Below are 18,492 nucleotides of genomic sequence, written 5' to 3'. Positions count from 1 at the left end.
AGAGAAATAAGACAGAAAAACGAGGGGTGGGGGGGGGGGGGGGGGGGGGGGGGTCTAGGTAATTCTACAGGAAAATGAAGGTGACACTTATCCAAACAAACTGCCTATATAATCAGCGTGTGCTGGAAAGCACTATAACCGAGTGTGCTGCAAAAATCGCCGTCCGTCCGAGTACATAGGCCTACACCCACGTTATTCTATAAATATTCCAACCCCCGCACGATCCAGTCTCAAGCAACACGCATGGAGCTGTGCGGCTCTATAACTCTTTTGGGTGGAAAAAAAAGTCGCAGTATTCCACGAAGAAGAGCACTTTAGAGAAGTCGTCTTTTTATTGTGGTTATTGGTTAGTGTGGTCAGTTAAAGTATCTGTGCACATTAGTGCTCGGCGAATCAGATACTGCGCCAGTGTTGGCACATAAATGCTCTCGCGCATTGCGTGGACAAGCACTTGTGGCCACGCGCGGTCTGCATTGCGTCGAACCCCTCCCCCATACTGTCCTACCCCCCTCTCCAGCTCCGCGTTCTCCCATGTGCAATACAGTGCAACAATATGTTGGGCATGATTAAGGAATTATTCCCTCTCCTCCTATTGATCCCACCTTTAAGAAGCCTTTCGCATCCATACCCCCCGTCAGTGTGTCCAGATAAAACAGACCGCTCGTCATCTTGTCTACTCGTAAGAGGGAAATTTTGCTGATGCAGTAATGTCTGGAAATGGTATGGTTCGCTTTTGCCCCCTTAATGTATCTCCCGCCTGAGCTGAGCTGCAGCATTACAATTTCTTATGCAGTATAAGCCATTTACACCAAGGTGCCGCCGCACGAGCAGGAGTGCAGGGAGGACGTTGCGGTTTCATGTTTTCTTTTAGCCTTTTTTCCGCGTCTTGTCTTTTAGCACACGTTTATATTGAATGTGAAGATTTGTAATACATCTCAAAGCCATATGTATATATTTTTTTCCATTATAGCATCGCTTGCGAATGTCGTGAATCATTTCCGTTATGGATGTGACATTTATGGACCGCAACCGAACAGTTTGAATGTGAGAAGATGTGAAGAGACTTTTACAAGCGTATTTTCTCCAACAAAAGGGAATCGAGGGTGCATTACTGACAGGAGACTGCCGGCAGAAGACGCAATCCTGCAGTAGCGAGGTGAGCACTAAAACAGTATGAATAAGCCTGAAGTGAAAGTCATTCTCATGTTTTCCTATCTATTTACTAACTCAAACGTAGCTATAAGCAATTCAATAATATATAGTGAGACTGTATGTATGTGGTGATGGAGTAAAAGTGACCCTGTCCTGTCACGTCTTTTCAATAGAGTGAGCATTATCATTTAGAATTGCGCCCTTAAGGCAATGCACTTCTCTGATTTATACATACATGTAGTGTGAACTTGCTGAGCTAGCAAATATCGGCGCTGTTCGATCCATTTTTCTCTGTCTCGGTGACAGAGGCAGCCGTAGTGGATGCAGCGGAACGGAGCGATGGTCGAATCAGTGACAACCACAGTGGGGCCACACTGAGGAAAGATCCAGTTATACGCTATACCCCGGGTTCGAGATAGATTTGAGGGTCTGGAATTGTAAAAAAGGAAGGAAAGCGACGCCTTTGGGAGGGCAGTTGGATGTCTACTCAATTAAATTAACTGCTGCGGAGCTCCAACTTTGAACTGCAGGATGACAGTCGTGGCTGGGGACAACATGGACGAGACCTCTGCCGTGCCGGGGCATCCGCAGGACACGTACCCCCCTGACCACGATGATCACGAATACTGTGAACGGGTGGTCATCAACATAGCAGGGCTGCGCTTCGAGACCCAGCTCAAAACTCTCGCCCAGTTTCCAGAGACTCTATTAGGTAACCCAAAGAAGCGAATGCGGTATTTCGATCCCTTGAGAAACGAGTACTTCTTCGACAGAAATCGTCCGAGCTTCGATGCCATCCTCTACTACTATCAGTCTGGGGGGAGACTGAGAAGGCCTGCAAACGTCCCGTTGGATATGTTCTCAGAAGAAATTAAGTTCTATGAACTTGGGGTCGAGGCGATGGAGAAGTTTCGCGAAGATGAGGGCTTCATTCGCGAGGAAGAGCGGCCCTTACCGGAGCGTGAGTTTCAACGGCAAATCTGGCTTCTGTTCGAGCATCCCGAAAGCTCGGGGGCAGCCAGAGGAATAGCTATTGTGTCCGTTATGGTCATTTTAATTTCCATTGTCATTTTCTGTTTGGAGACTTTACCTGAACTGAAAGGGGAACCTCAGGAGGTGATTATAGGCAACAGCACCTTCTACACCAAACCAAACATCCTGACCGATCCCTTCTTTATCGTAGAGACCCTCTGCATCATCTGGTTCTCATTCGAACTGATAGTGCGCTTCTTTGCATGCCCAAGCAAAGCGGCCTTCTTTAAGAACATGATGAATACCATAGACATTGTGGCCATCATTCCCTACTTCATCACACTGGGTACAGAGTTAGCAGAGGACGCGGATGGAGAGAAGGAAGTAAAGGGCGAGCAGGCAACATCACTGGCCATCCTCAGGGTGATCCGTCTGGTCAGGGTGTTCAGGATCTTTAAGCTGTCCAGGCACTCCAAAGGCCTTCAGATTTTGGGACAGACCCTCAAAGCCAGTATGCGAGAGCTTGGATTGCTAATTTTCTTCCTCTTCATTGGTGTCATATTGTTCTCCAGTGCTGTGTATTTCGCAGAGGCAGAGGAAAAAGCGTCCTACTTTACCAGCATCCCAGATGCATTCTGGTGGGCGGTTGTGTCGATGACCACCGTAGGCTACGGGGACATGGTGCCAGTGACTATAGGGGGCAAGATCGTGGGTTCCCTGTGCGCCATTGCCGGTGTGCTGACCATCGCCCTCCCCGTGCCTGTCATCGTGTCCAACTTCAACTATTTCTACCATAGAGAAACCGAAGGAGAGGAGCAGGCCCAACTCCTCAACGTGAGCAACCCGAACATTGCCTCTGATTCCAACTCCAGTCGCCGCAGCTCCTCGACCGTCAGCAAGTCTGAGTACATGGAGATAGACGGAGACATAAACAACAGCATCGACAACTTCAGAGAGGCCAACCTCAGAACTGGCAACTGCACTATCCCTAATCAGAACTGTGTGAACAAAAGTAAGCTGCTAACCGATGTCTAGAGACACAGTAGAAAATTCAGTCACGTACATATGAATGCTTACTTTACCTCCTCTCGTGAGCCCTTGCAATGCGAATATCTCTACAATGCAGACGAAAGAAAAATACTACACCAAAACATATAGAACATAACTGCAGCAAATGAGGCCGATGATTCGGTATATACTTAGTCTAATACATTTCCAAAGAGGATGATTGAGAAAAAAGCCTCCTTGAGCACCTAGCTAACGTCCACAGGCATTGAAGGACTCTCGACGACGGGATTACTAAAACATCACGCATGAACTGCAGACTACATTTCAGCAAGCTGCACACTGCATCCGGGAACGTGCATAAAAGACCAAGTGCAGTGTTCGGTGGACGCCTCGTCCATAGGTGGTCTTCCCAACTGACCAGCAAAGCACCTTATATGAACAAGACTTATCTTCTGCTGGGATGCTACGGAGGCCAAGGTCATCACCTCATGGACATCCGCATTGCTGCTATTTTCCAGCAGATGCTGTAATTTAGATATCACCAAGTGATTAAATGCCATGCCCTTTAGATATAAGACAGCACAATGCCGAAAGAGGAGCCTCATAGTTAGCATGTTTTGATTATCCTCATTTTGATATTGGCATGCGTCGGACATTACCTCATGACGATAGGAAATCCATTCCTGTTTTGCTTTTCTTTTGCATTCGGTTCCATCAGCTCCCCTCTCCATCGACCTCCTCTCATTTGTCGACATGAAAAGTGCACTAGTGTGTCATGATTTGAGATGCTTAACATTTAGGTGTATTTAAAGACTGAATGTTTAACCTTACGGGAAACAGAATCTTAATGATATCATAGCATGTCAAAAGAACCTGCATTATGGCCTAATCAACTATGGTACTGTGTATCCTAGTATATTTAATGCATGACATCGGTATAATACAGCTTGTTGCAATTGAGATACCTCATAAGGGTGTCGTTGTTACAATCAGGGAAACTAGGGACGTCGATTCCTTGACATTTTCTGAAATGTGACAAAATATATATGCAAGCCCCAACGCTGGGATGCAAACTTTTCAATCTAAAACGTAGTCAAAGACACAGAAAAAGAACTATCAAGATACTATCAAATGCATATACTCATACTAAGCGCACCTGTTAAAAAAAATAGTATAACTTAAATAGTGCAGTGCATGGGCATTCTCTCTCTCGAGGGAAAAAAATAAGATAACTATGGGCAGTTATACTTCACGCTTCCATTTTGCGATCAAATTTAGGATTTACGATATCAAAAATCGCTTAATTTATCTTAGCAGGATGCAAAAGAGATCATGGCAGAATTACTCATATTAGTTGCTAGTGCCTTTGACCCTCTCAGCAACCGGACAGGTGAAAGTGCCTCTGAGTAACTGGAGTTTTAGGCAGGGCAAGGGAACAATATCTGCTCTAGAACTGTCATAATGTATGTTGAGGCTGGTCATTACAGTGTATACAGAGTGCTTTTCATTTTTGTTGTTGTTCTTTTGAACGTGACACATGGTTGTCAGGCACAAACGCAAACCTGTGTTATCATATGACGGCTGAGCTTGAATATGAAATCGGACATACGACTTTCACGCGACAGGACCTTTTAGAGTTTTCGATCTGCCTTTCGTTGTGGTTTTGATTATGTTGTTGTGCCATAATAAAGAGTCTACCTCAGTGAGGTCGCCGCACAGCTCACTGCAGAGCAGAACACGAGAGTACATAACAGCCTGTGAAGTGTGATGCTACATCAAAAATAATACACTTAAGAGTACCCCAGAATTAGCCTTTTTTCAAGCACTTAAAACAAACGCAACAATGCGACCGCCCCTGACCCCTCGGATCTGAAACGCTCCCTTGCTAAGCACAATCAACGTTCACTTTGGTTCTGTTTATTCACAGTCCTTTTTTAAAAGAGAGGTCTGGGAAGAGAAAACAGCACAGGCTTTCATATACCACAGGGTACACAACCGTTTACATCCTTAAAAATCTGTCATTTTGAAGAATGCTTAGCCCATTAAGGCTATATTAAGCCTGCAGGTACTGTAAAGAACAAATTTAAATGCAGACCTAATTGATTTATTGAGTGTACTGATGACTTAAACAATGTGAAATCTTGTGTTCATGCTAACATGGGCCATTCCAGTGCATAGAGCTACATCTTTAATTTCCATTGTCCTTGATAATTAAAAAACACTTTAAAATAGCCGCGATTGAGTTAGTGTGTTTGGGGTAATTTCATTTAACTAACACAAGCAAGTCTGCCAGAGCAGCTCGTAAACAAGTTGCCTGATCATGTGATCTTTATCGATCCGTGAGGTGTGATTGTAATCAAAGGCAAACAGCAGTATTTTACCTCGGGCCGTTTCCTATAACACTAACATGTGTTTAGTCACCTCTGCCGCAGCTCTGTGTCAGGAAGAACTATTCAGGGTTTTATCAATCTGCTTTTTGTTTATAATTCATAACATTGCTTCAGAGAAGAAAAAATGAGCTTAGCAAGCAAAACAAATACATTTGATCTGGAATTAAAGAATTAACACATGAAAAAATCATACAACTTAATTTAATATGGAACAATTGTTAAATAAGTACAAACTGTTTCTACCGGGCGTGCAAGCAGTGATCAAACCCTATGGTGCTATGCATAATCCTATATTTAATAACGACACCATAAATCATAGCAATAGGGATCAAGTGTGTTACAGGACTGTCCAGAATGCTTATTTTAATATTCACCAAGGGCTGTGGCAAACTTTTGATAAGAATAGAGATTTAAACCTACTATAATGCAAGAGAGAAATGATTTCCACCAATGATAGTGTGTTAGTTGACAAAATGTATATTTCATGTACTTTATGTTGAGAGACTGTAACAGAACAAAAATGTCCCCTTAACAAATGTTGCTTCCTTTCCCTGTTGAAGTTTATTTTGCCTCTGATCTGAGGTGAGGATCAGTTATGGCTTAGAGGTAGGCCTTTTATCAGCTGAGTCTGTAGAGGTGTAAGTCCATAACATAACACATACTTATTTTGGTTGTTTTTCTATTTATATATTTGCATCGCAAACTTTATTTCAAGAAAGGATGAAAGATCAAATGCACTGTAGTGGAAAAATAAAAAAGAACTGACTGACGTGCCATCATAACGATTACTAAGTAACCCGATATGAACGCTGTCAAAAAATGAGAAAACGTAGTTGTGCTCCCAGGTTGTGGCCTTTTGGAGGATGTTGCAGACATGTTTATTTTCTTCACCTGCGTTGCCTCGTCTAGCTATATTACCATGTTGCATCCATGTGGCACTATAGTTAACTGTGCTTTAAAAAACCCATGCCCTTGATAAAACTACAGTAGACTCACAAACGAGTCCACAAGACAAGCCATTACAGATATATAGGAAGATTATACCTTGTATTATCGATATCATGAAATAAATAAAATAAATGACATTAGCATCGAAAATGTACTGTACATTGTACTTTTTTGTAATAACCTTAACTCCATACCAAACCTAAACTCAACAGCAACCTAGCAATTGCAAAAATCTGCATGGTGTATGGAAGACTGCATGAGCTTAGCCTTTCAAAACTGAGGATCAACTATATTCTGGTTGCATCATTTTTTAAGCCCTTGCTGTCATTTGTTCCTAAAGCCATCTTCATTATTTATACGCCAACGTTGTTCCCTTTTGTTTGGGAAAAATTCTTTAATCCGTCAAACTCCACTGATCAGATATTTGTATTCGGTTTATTTATTCATTTTGGCTTCATTTGAGATTTTGCTGTTTGCTTTCAGGATGCTGAATGATACAAGTCATGGATTATAATGTCATGGAAGTTAATCATTTAATTCCGCCAAAATAAGAAAGAAAGCAGGAGACCCAAACTACAAACAAAGACCCAAACAAAGTCCATACAGTGATTCCGTACTGACCATCTCAGCTACAGGTTTATGTTAGACAGATGATGACTCCATGTTAATGTTTGTTCCATATACATCTGGTCAAACTGTTCATGTTGTTCATGTTTTCTGTCTTCGTTATGCTAAATTGTGTTACTGTGTTTTAATTTTGTCATACATTTGACAAAGGCATGGTCTGTGATCTATGCAAGGGTTCTTTTGTTTCTTATGTTAAATATGATTTGATCATACATCCAAATCAATAAATTTTTAAGTATCAGCTGTCGGTGTATGGTACTGATTTTTAAAGACTGTGGCTGTCGTACATTTTCAAAGGGTTTAGGTTTGAATACTTGTGAATACTCTACACTCTCGGTAAAACAGTGCAAAACTGTCACTGGGGCAAAAAACCCTTTTAAAACATACTAATATGTACTTTTAAAGTACTAAATATGTACCAAATGTGAACCTGGAGCACAAAACCAGTCATAAGTAGCTCGGGTATATTTGTAGCAATAGCCAACAATACATTGTATGGGTCAAAATAATCGATTTTTCTTTTATGCCAAAAGTCATTAGGATATTAAGTAAAGATCATGTTCCATGAAGATATTTTGTAAATTTATGTTGCATCACAGCCAAATATTGTCCTGTCCTTAGAAACCATGCATCAGTGGAAAGCTTATTTATTCAGCTTTGATGTATAAATCTAAAAAAAAAAAAAAAAGACCCTTATGACTGGTTTTGTGGTCTAAGGTCACATATGGGGTAAAATACTGCGGTAACACTTTATTTTAAGGTGTCCTTGTTACACATTACATGCACTTACTATTATAATAACAATAAATTATGCATAATTGCATGCAAGTAACCCTAAGCCAAACCCTTATTCTATCTCTACCATGTACATGTAGTTACTTAATATTACTCAGTACTTAAACGTATAATTACATTGTAACAAGAACACTTTAACATAAAGTGTAACCAATACCACCTCAGTGACAACTTTGTACCGTTTTTCTGAACGTACATTTGTTGTCCCATTACTTTATTTACAAGCATTAGACAAACAAATCCCTTTTTTTAACTGAGACATGGTACATAAACAATTATTGTACATAAAATAACGCATGAACAGTAGCTAGTTTAAAACATAAAATGTATTAATCTGTATTAACCCATAAAATTGTGATTTAAAAAAAATATCTATTACAATTAGATATCATAATTATCATAATTTAAAATTTGTAATAATCTGTTGAAATTATATTCCATGCTTAGAAGTAAAAACTGTTTAAATTGCATACTTTATTATTTAACTAATTTTAATGAGCTAAATGTAATGTTTATCTGTTCTAAATGTTATGACCAACCCTGTTGTCTGCATTAATGTTACATTAGAAAACTGTGATTGAAGTGCACATCATTTAAATTCTTTTTACAGCATGACAGGAAGACGTGAAGTACATATTTTTATTTCTTGTTCTTTTTTCAAATTTTTATATTAGAAATATTTTATATATATAGATGTTATTTCTATAATTATGAAATTACACAAATAAGAGTTTAAGATGTATTAGACATTTCGGCAACAGGGTTGACAATTTTTTCACCCCACTGAAAACATTTGGTGTACAGTTTTCGGTCAGTAAATTTCCTAATTAGTGGCAAACAAACAGCATTTAACACTTGAATTAAAAAATTAAGTTAATAAAATAGTATTTCCTTGTAAAACATACTCTAGTAAGCTTGAAAACTTTACAACTTTGAAAATTATTTTTTGCAGTGTCTAATTGTTAAAAAAATGCCCTAATATAGGATTTCAGGCCCCGTTTTGAACAGGGTTTGTTGAACGTGACAATAATGTTGGAGGACTCTGAATATCCTGCAGTGCAGAACTGAACACTGGACACTTTGTCTTTCATTCAAACTTATCAAAAACCTCCTGTAGCAAGGTGACAAAAAATTATTTAATTAAGAAGTAACAAGGATGGTCTATGGGGCTTTCAGTGTGGTTATGTGTATTGTAACAAAAAGACCCGAGTTATCCAGCACACACTGAACAAACATGACAACAAAAGGATCTGAACGGGCAGTTTACATCGTCAACAAGATGTCTATCTCCTGCTTTCAATCCACCTACCGTCCGCTTTCCTTTATATACACGCACATCAGGCACATTTGGTTTCCCTTGAGAGCTCAAAACATGATATTGGAGTGCCTTGTGCTTGGAGTACCCTTGCTCTCTCCTCCTCTGCATTGCCCTCTGGAGCTGCAGCAGTCCTCTGCAGGCTGGAGCTGGGGTGGGGTGAGCTGGCGTCGGGCCCAGTGCAGCTCCTCAGGCACAGACACACACAAGCACTGAGCTCTGGGTCCCTGTGTCTCTGTCCTGTCCTGTCCTGGACTGGCCGGCTACATGTGTCCTACTGCTGAGGATGAGAGTCATAAAACAGTTTTATCGTGTGATGTTAAAATCGTTCACATGGATCCTTCAGCTTTGCCGTGATGCAGCTGAAAACTCTGCCTCGCAATTAAAAGCAGCTTCAGTCGGCGTAATCTCTGCCGTCTGCTGCACTGATTGGGGATTTCTCAGTCACTAAAACAGAGCGCCCTAATGGAGGCCCCAAGTTATGTGTTATCTGAGGTCAGATAAAGTTATTTATTATTATTGTCCTTGGATCATTTAGAGAATTAATACTTTGGGGCAATTTCCCAGCAGGGCATTCAAAGACCGATTTTTTTTATTAGAACGTATATATATATATATATATACAGTGGGTACGGCACACACACACACACTCCCATTCAAATGTTTGGGATCAGTAAGAATTTTTTATGTTTTTTAAAGAAGTTTCTTATGCTCATCAAGGCTACGTTTATTTGATCAAAAATTTAATATTGTGAAATATTATTACGATATAAAATAACATATTTCTATTTTAATACATTCTATTAAAATCTAATTGATTCCTGTGATTAAAGCTGAATTTTCAGCATCATTACTCCAGTCTTCAGTGTCACGTGATCTTTTAGAAGTCATTCTAATATGCAGATTTATTATCAGTGCTAGGAACCGTTGTGCTGCTTAATTTTTTTTTTGAGCCTGTGATACTTTTTTTCAGGATTCTTTGATGCAGGATTCTTTGAACAGCATTTATTTAATATAGAAATATTTTCTAACAATATACACTACCGTTCAAACGTTTGGGGGGGCAGTAAATTTGAATTCTTTTTGTTTTGAAAGAAATTAATACTTATATTCAGCAAGGATATGTGTTAAATAGATTTTTTTTTTGTGGTAGCAGGGACTTGTATTGTTAGAAAAGATTTATATTTTGAATAAATGTGGTTCTTTTTAACATTTTATTCATCAAAGAATCCTGAAAAACGAATCACAGGTTCCAAAAAAAAAAAAATTAAGCAGCACAACTGTTGACAACATAGATAATTCTAATAATAAATCAGCATTTTAGACTGATTTCTGAATGATCATGTGACACTTAAGACTGGAGTAATGGCTGATGAAAATGCAGCTTTGCATTACAGGAATAAATTATATTTCTAAGTATATTAAAATAGAAATTATTAATTTATACTATAATAACATTTCGCAATATTACTGTTTTGTATCTGTCTATCTATATATTAATTACACACACACACACTTTTCTGTATCATATATATGTGTAACTATATAAGTACATTTTATTTATATGTACTCATTTTTAGTTATATATACTTATAAATAAATATGTACTTATATACTGTATATATATATATATATATATATATATATATATATATATATATATATATATAACACGTCTTTCAAAAACTTTTTTTAATATGTATGTATATATATATATATACTTATATATATTTATATTTACTTATTCTATATGCGTATATATGTATTACATATACTTATAAATATATATATATATATATATATCATAGATAAAATCAATTTTTTTCTCTAAATGACAAAACACAATTATATTATATTATATTATATTATATGAATCAAGATCAAGCTTATGGATTTATTGTCAGGTCAGAAATGTTCAATTGCTTTTTGTGTCCATGTCTTTATGTGCCTAAATGGAAACTGGCTTTCAAAAACAAACACCCTGAGAACTATTCACTGGAGTAAAAAGTGTGACAACTAGTCCCAGTCTCCTTTATACCAAAGACTAAATAAATATATTTCGCATTTGCTTCTGAATTAATTCTGAAGGGAACACACACACACACACAGATGTAAATACTCATAAATCAGATGGAAAGTCGGGGCTAATAGGACTTTGCATTTCCCTTAGTCAGGCCTTTGGCACGTTCAGTGCTGCTAGTCACTCCCTTAAAGACAGAAACTCACCCAGCGCAGCTCAATACAGATGAATCATGTATATCCCACTGTCATCAAGCAGGACTTTTCCTCTATCTGAGTACAGCATTAATATTTTGACAAATGCAAGTCTTTCAAATCTGTTTGGTGAAGCTTTGAATGATCGGCGACCATCTGAAGCACATCACGCTGCATCAGTCAGAGCCGCAGATGGTATTGTTGTTCCTGCATGTGTCATGTGTTCTGATTACCTGATAAAGCACTTTTCCCTTCTCCCTCTCACTCTGAAATCAGATGGTGGCATCGGACTGCGTAATGCAGATATTAATGCATGCATCAATCTATACATCCACCCATCCGTTCATTCAGTCTGTGCCTTCGCTTTGGCTCATGCACTTTATGGTTTCTTCCTCTTCGCATTATCTCTGTAATGCTGCCGTCAGCCGTGTTTAATAATTAAAGGCATGTCCATCAATTCGTCCATCTTATGTAAACTATGCACAGTGCTTTTTGTCAAACCAAGGCCAGTAAAAGTTGATGCGCTGTAAGGAAAGGTACAGTAATAGCTCTGAACATATGTGCGTGTCATAGTTTTTAGGGAATTGAAATTGAAAAGATAAGGGGGAAAAGTCCTGCAGTCTGTGTTTTTTTTTTGTTGTCAATTTGCATGTTTTTATGCTGTCCATATGCATATGCGCTACTTGTATCAGCACATGCATGTACATTAAGTGCTTATACAGTGCATGTGATGCTTCTGTCGGTCTATCAGTCAGTACATCTAGCCTTTTAATGAGTTGCAGTGGCTGAGCATTGGTTGACCTCACTGTTCCCAGAATACAGATCTCTCCTTACAGCTGTGTCAGCCTGCGGCACTGAAGATGAGAGAAGACTTTGAGTCATCATCCATCACCATATATACACAATATACAGCTCACGCTGTCATTTAAGTTCCATCAGACTCGTTGGAGAGGATCGTTTGTTTGCTGGTAATGTGATAGTGTCAGTGCACAGAGGAGCTCTGCTGTCCTGCATTCATTGTTATATGTCTGCTGGAGATACGTGCATGTGTTCATACTATTTTACATATTTGGAGAGCAAAGTATTGTGCAGTTTCTGTTGTGATGTTTCTATAGTAATGCAATTTGTGTATTTTTATTATTGGCAAAAACATATTCAAGTACTTTTTCATAAGTGCAACTCTCTAAAAGAGGATAAAGCATCACAACTCTTTAACCCATATTGTTTTAAATATAATATATATATATATATATATATATATATATATATTTTTTACATTAAAAATAGTGTGGATAATTACAATATAATCAACCAATTATCAATTTAGTCTCATATTGTTGTCTCATATTGTTGCAAAAAACTTTTTTTTCTATTACAAAAATATCAATAACACATGGCAAAAAGGTTCCATTTGTTAACTACATTAGTTAACATGAACTGACAATGAATACTTTTTAAAAGCATTTAATAATATGAATGTAAATTTCAACATTTACTAATACATTATTCAAATCAAAAGTTGTATCTGTTAATATTATTTCATGGACCTTAACTGAGAATAACTAACAGTGAAGATTGTATTAATGTTAACAAATATTTAAAACTTTATCATTAACAGTTAGGACCTTATTGTGAAGTGTTACCAAAATATACAATATCCTCCTGAGACCCAGCTATGGAGTTTTTGCCTCTGGAAAAAATACTAAATTCACAAAGCTTTTTATTTCTGGTTCTCAGGAGGATATATAAAATAAATGTTTGCATAGTAGCATGCAATTAACATTATTATTATAATTATTAATTATTATAATTATTAATTTGTGTATTTACATGCAAAGTCTTAAAGTACTTAAACCCCTTTCAGCAATTTATTATTATTATTATTATTTACTTTTATTATTCTTTAAATGCAAAGTGTTGAATCCTGATAATTGCCGTTTGCAGCTATATTTCTTCTTATTATTATTATTATTATTATTATTGATATTGTTGTTGTTATGATTTACTTAGATTTTTTTTACATGAAAGGTCTTAAGCCTCTTGAACCCTTTATATATATATATATATGCAATTCTATTTTTTCTGAATATTTATGACCTGTTTTATACACAGAGTTCCTAAAATTGACTATGTCAGAAACAGATTGGATTTCTGCGATATTCTCCAAAATAATGTTTAGACTGAATAAATGTGTATGTGTGTCTTGAATGCCATGTGGGTCGCATTGGATAAAAGTATCGGCCAAATTCATGTGTTAAATATAATTTTTAAAGAAAATCTAAGATTTGGCACTTACTTAGATTTCTTATGACACTAACATATTTTCATATTTTTATCAGTAATAAATGCTTATGATATATTTATTGTGACTTTTGTCTATTAAGGTGTCAGTTTATTTCCTTCCCTCTCAGGTTCAGTGTGACTCCTCCCAGATCACATGATCGACACGCTCAGTTTGTGACATTGTTGGCAGCATGAAAGTCACTCTTCTTAGGTATCACATCATCAGCTGTAGCTTTCAGCTCATTTGAGACGGTTTACGCTTTCCAAATGTCCTTGACTTAGATGTGACGGCAGTTCATGTATAATCATCCTCTTATTTTGTTTTCTCAAAATTGTATTGTTAACATTATTATTTTATTACATTATTATTTTTACACAGAAACACACTGGTCGAGTATGTTTCCTTTGATAGAATTTGATAATGACAAATGATTTTTTTTTGTGTGAAGCATGAAGAGCAGAGAGTTTTGTGCCAGTGCTTCTGACTTCTCTTTCCCTCTCCCACTCTCTCTCTCCATCATTCTCTCAAGAGCAGTCAAGGACAGTCAGGTCAGAAAGGCTCAGCAGTTCCCAGCAGGCTTCTGCAGTCTTCCATGAAGCAGAGAATTCAGCAGTTTAGGGCGCCTGCGTGAATGAGTGAGTGTGTGTGGGTAAAAACTCCTGCAGGAGAGCTGCCTGCTGCAAAGAATGTCTCACTCACTGCCACTGAAACCAGTCCTGGCATCAGAACTTCAAATAAATACAAATGAGTATGAATGCGACAGTCATAAAGATATGCATAACGAACAACGAATGTGATAAGGTCCATAAGCCTCTTCAATATCAGCTCAAGAGCATCAAGGAGATTCACTGCAGTGTGGTGCAATGTGACCAGGTGTATCAGTTGCAGCGGTTGCAACTATTTCTACAGGAAAAAAAACTATTGCTTGCTCTTTAAAAATTAATTGTGTTATATGCATGTTTCTTTTTGTGTTTTGTCGGTTGCAGCTTTTGGTAAGCGATGGAGAACTTTACTCCCCCCTTCTCTCTCTCTCTCTCTCTCTCTCTCTTTCTGCCTCCCCCTCTACTGTGGTGCTGACTCACTGTCACTGGCCCAGAATATGCTGTCTGCCTGCATTATACCCAGCTCACCTTCCCACCAATTAATGCCGCCTCAGCATCCGAATAAAAGCTAAGAGCAAATCATATGCTAAAATCAGATTATATCAAAATATTGAGCTTAATATTCAGACTTCACCACTCTACTGCATGTGTGTTAATTACAGTGACATATTATGCTGTGAAAAGCTGTTAAGGCGTATTAACAGAGCAAAGAATTATTATTTATAATTATTGTGGAAAAATATCATTTTTGGTGGTGGTCTAGTTTGTCGGACATCTCACTTTCACTCAAGTACAGTAGAGGATATGTATTCTGCAACACAGTAAATGATACCTCTCACGAAGGATAGCTGGACGAGAATATGCAGCTACTGCCATCTAGTGGAAGCAAGAAACTCCTGCCATACACTGTAAAAAAAATACTTTGGTTGCCAGCATAATTTTGTAAAAAATACAGAAAAACTGTAAACACATTTACGGCCAAAAACTACATTTTACAGTATAAAACTGTAATTTACAAACAAGAAAATCTGAATGTAAACCGGTAAATTCAACAATGCACACTGCTATCAAAATCTGTTTTGTACCTTTAATATACTGACAACCCCCATAATAATGCCGGTGGTAAAAGAGAAAGCCACATGAAGAATCAATGCTCATCACAAGCAGATTCGCCACAAACAGAAGTATCTACTAATATATAGAAGGTACAGAGTCATTCACGCAAACACTAAACACCATCATGGTAACACACCACCTTTAATATACTGACAACCCCCATAATAATGCCGGTGGTATAAGAGAAAGCCACATGAAGAATCAATGCTCATCACAAGCAGATTCGCCACAAACAGAAGTATCTACTAATATATAGAAGGTACAGAGTCATTCACGCAAACACTAAACACCATCATGGTAACACACATGATACTTAAATAATGCATTCAACTTTCATTAAACAACAGAAGATGTAACATCAAGCACAAATATGCATAACTAATAACAAAAACTATTAAAAAAACATGATTATTTAAACAAAATACTTTCAAATGTGGAGTGTCATGCAGGGAATTCTGGGAATATCAGTTTACAATTTTTGACTGTAAATTATACATTGATTTGTTATTTTTACTTCTAAAAACGGTCAAATTAACAGCATTTTACTGTAAAATTGGTTAGATATTTTACAGTTTTTCCATGTATATAGTACGGGAACTTACTGTTAACCTATTAACAGTTTTTTTCCGTAGCGGTTTTTAAAAATTTTACAGTTAAAATTACACTTATTTTTTACAATGTAGGTAACCGTTTAATGTGAATGATTAAAAAGGGGTCATATGATGCGATTTCAAGTTTTCCTTTCTCTTTGGAGTGTTACAAGCTGATTGTGCATAGATAAGATCCCTGAAGTTACAAAGACTAAAGTCTCAAAACCAAAGAGATATTCTTTATCAAAGTTAAGACTCTGCCACGCCCCCCTAAAACGGCTGGTTCTAACACGCCCCCACATATCTACCTCACTATGTGGAAATATTTGCATAATGCGCCCAAATGTGCACGCAAAGAAAGAAGGCGTGGTTTCAGTGGAATAGTTCCTCAAATTGAAAATTTAGTGTTTACTCACCCTGGTGTTTCAAACCTGTCAGGTTAGACGCCATATTGAATTTAACTGGGATGACAACGGGGCTGTGAGGGATAGACTTTGCACTGTGGCTCGTGTAGGCCTAATTTTCACAACTCACAACTTTCAAAATGGAGTTTTTGTCTTTTTTCCGTAAAGATGCTTTGTCAGCTGAACAACTGGTATGTTGTTAACTGTCAAAAAGTAAGGCATTACCTTGAGTGGTCTTGACTGGTCTAACAGCGCTACTGATCTATTTTTTTGTAGGCCAAAACTCAAAAACGAGTTTTTTAGCTGGTTCTATCTATCTGGTTTTTGGTTAATTGTCTGAAATAAGGCTTGTAGACCAGCTAAAGATATATTGTTGTTTATAAAATACATAAAACCCCCTTATTATTTTTTTAAAGCTTACTTGTCTTGAAAAAAGGTGGTTTGTTTATAGAATAGCCTATGTTTAGCTTTTTACTTTTGACGATTGTATTTAGGCTTCAAAATTAAGTACATTTGTGAATACTAGCATGATGAACAAAATATGTAAGAATCATAACCTTATGCTGGTCACAAAACTTTTTCTGCAATAATGAAAAACCGAACGTACTTTCTAGTACAATAAAAAAAGCATATCCTTATGCATGGTCACAGAACTTAGGCCTACTTTTCTGCTATAATAATAATAATAATAATAAAACGTCTTATTGGGCTTTTGTCATGGGAATCAGGCCTACAAAATATGTTGTCAAAACATCACTCTATACAAAAATCTATAAAAAATTGTCATTTTAGCATTTAGCTAAAGATTTTTTTATGTATTTTTTTTATGACAAATCATTCTACAAACCCATTACATATTCAAGAGGGAGCCCATGGCGTCATAACTGAAGAATAACTTTTTTTTTTGATCTGACAATCTAAGTAATCTGAGCATAATATTAGTAATTCCTACAATAATTTGTATTATGAATGGGCCAGACATACTTTCTTCAACTTCCAGGTTCAACTTTCAGAATGTGGATATTTTGGGGTTTCCACGACAATATCCGAAATGTCAGTATGTTGTTTATGTCTTATGATTTGATTAATGCAATTAGTGCCTATCAAATGTGATTGAGTTGGATCAGCAGTTTGGCGGGCGAACCAGCCAATCAGAGCCCAGCGGGAGGGTCCCTCATCGTGACATCATCAACACTATATAAAGCCTTGCCGCGTGAGGGAATGTACAGAGTACTTCTTCTAACCCTAACGCTCGCTGGCTTCCTGTACGGTATTTATACTGTTTTGTCTTAAGCTTTCAGTATATTACGGGAAGTTTTCCGCGGTTCCGATGCGTATAAAAAAAGCTATAGAGTACTCTGATGCTCGGTCTCACAGGTTTGAGTGTTTGCGCGCGGACAGTCCGACTGCCGCGAAGAGTTCACCTCTGCTGCACGCGCGTCGGATCTGTGGGCGTTCAGCACGCTGAGCAGAGCAAATTGAGCATGGCCAACTTTTGCGGATCTCTACACTGATCCTGCAAATAAGCCTGAGCTCAGACACTCGCTGCAGGGTTGGGTTCCTCCGAGAATGGCGTTTGACTTGTGCACACCGCAAGCTTGTGTAAGTGCTCCGATTGAATCACGCTTGGAGCGTTTTTTGTTTGTCTTGTTTTTGTCTCGTTTGACCGTAGTGTTTGGTTTGTAAACGTGTTTTGTTTTGACCGTAGTACAGCAAAGTTAACTGTGTGTCTTTCTTTTTTCCACTGGTAAACTGCCTAAAGAAGTTAATCTAATGGCGCCCCCGTTTGGTCTTCTACAAGTAGCCTGTAAACCAGAGCGCGCTGGATGGCTGCAGTGGCGCCTGCAGGTGTAGAGGGCTGCACGCGCTGTGCGCACCGTGAGCGCTCGGACTGACCTGAGGTCTGCCCCGCAAACATTTCGGCAGTAGTTCTATAGGCCTGTGTGTCCTGTGTTTCTGTCGACTGAACCAGCCGTGCCATTATGAATTTCGGTCTTTTGCATGCCAAAGTCAATTTCTGCATATAAATATTACGCCAAATAGAAGCAGAAAATCGTGCTATAAGCACTTTCATG

General features: G+C 37.9%; 1 protein-coding gene across 1 annotated transcript; it reads left to right on the top strand.

The window, feature by feature from the left end:
• Positions 1-823: 823 nt before the first annotated feature.
• LOC107590815 (potassium voltage-gated channel subfamily A member 1-like) lies at positions 824-5,168 on the top strand. Its single transcript, XM_016279729.1, has 2 exons — positions 824-1,156; positions 1,459-5,168. The coding sequence occupies exon 2, from the start codon at positions 1,684-1,686 to the stop codon at positions 3,157-3,159; it is 1,476 nt and encodes a 491-aa protein (XP_016135215.1). The 5' UTR covers positions 824-1,156; positions 1,459-1,683; the 3' UTR covers positions 3,160-5,168.
• The last annotated feature ends 13,324 nt before the right edge of the window (positions 5,169-18,492 follow it).

Source organism: Sinocyclocheilus grahami, unplaced genomic scaffold (assembly GCF_001515645.1).
Source record: "Sinocyclocheilus grahami isolate Dianchi unplaced genomic scaffold, SAMN03320097.WGS_v1.1 scaffold133.1, whole genome shotgun sequence".
Lineage (NCBI taxonomy): Eukaryota > Metazoa > Chordata > Actinopteri > Cypriniformes > Cyprinidae > Sinocyclocheilus > Sinocyclocheilus grahami.
Note: the sequence above shows the minus strand (reverse complement) of the source record. Positions and strands in the feature narration are given on the sequence as shown.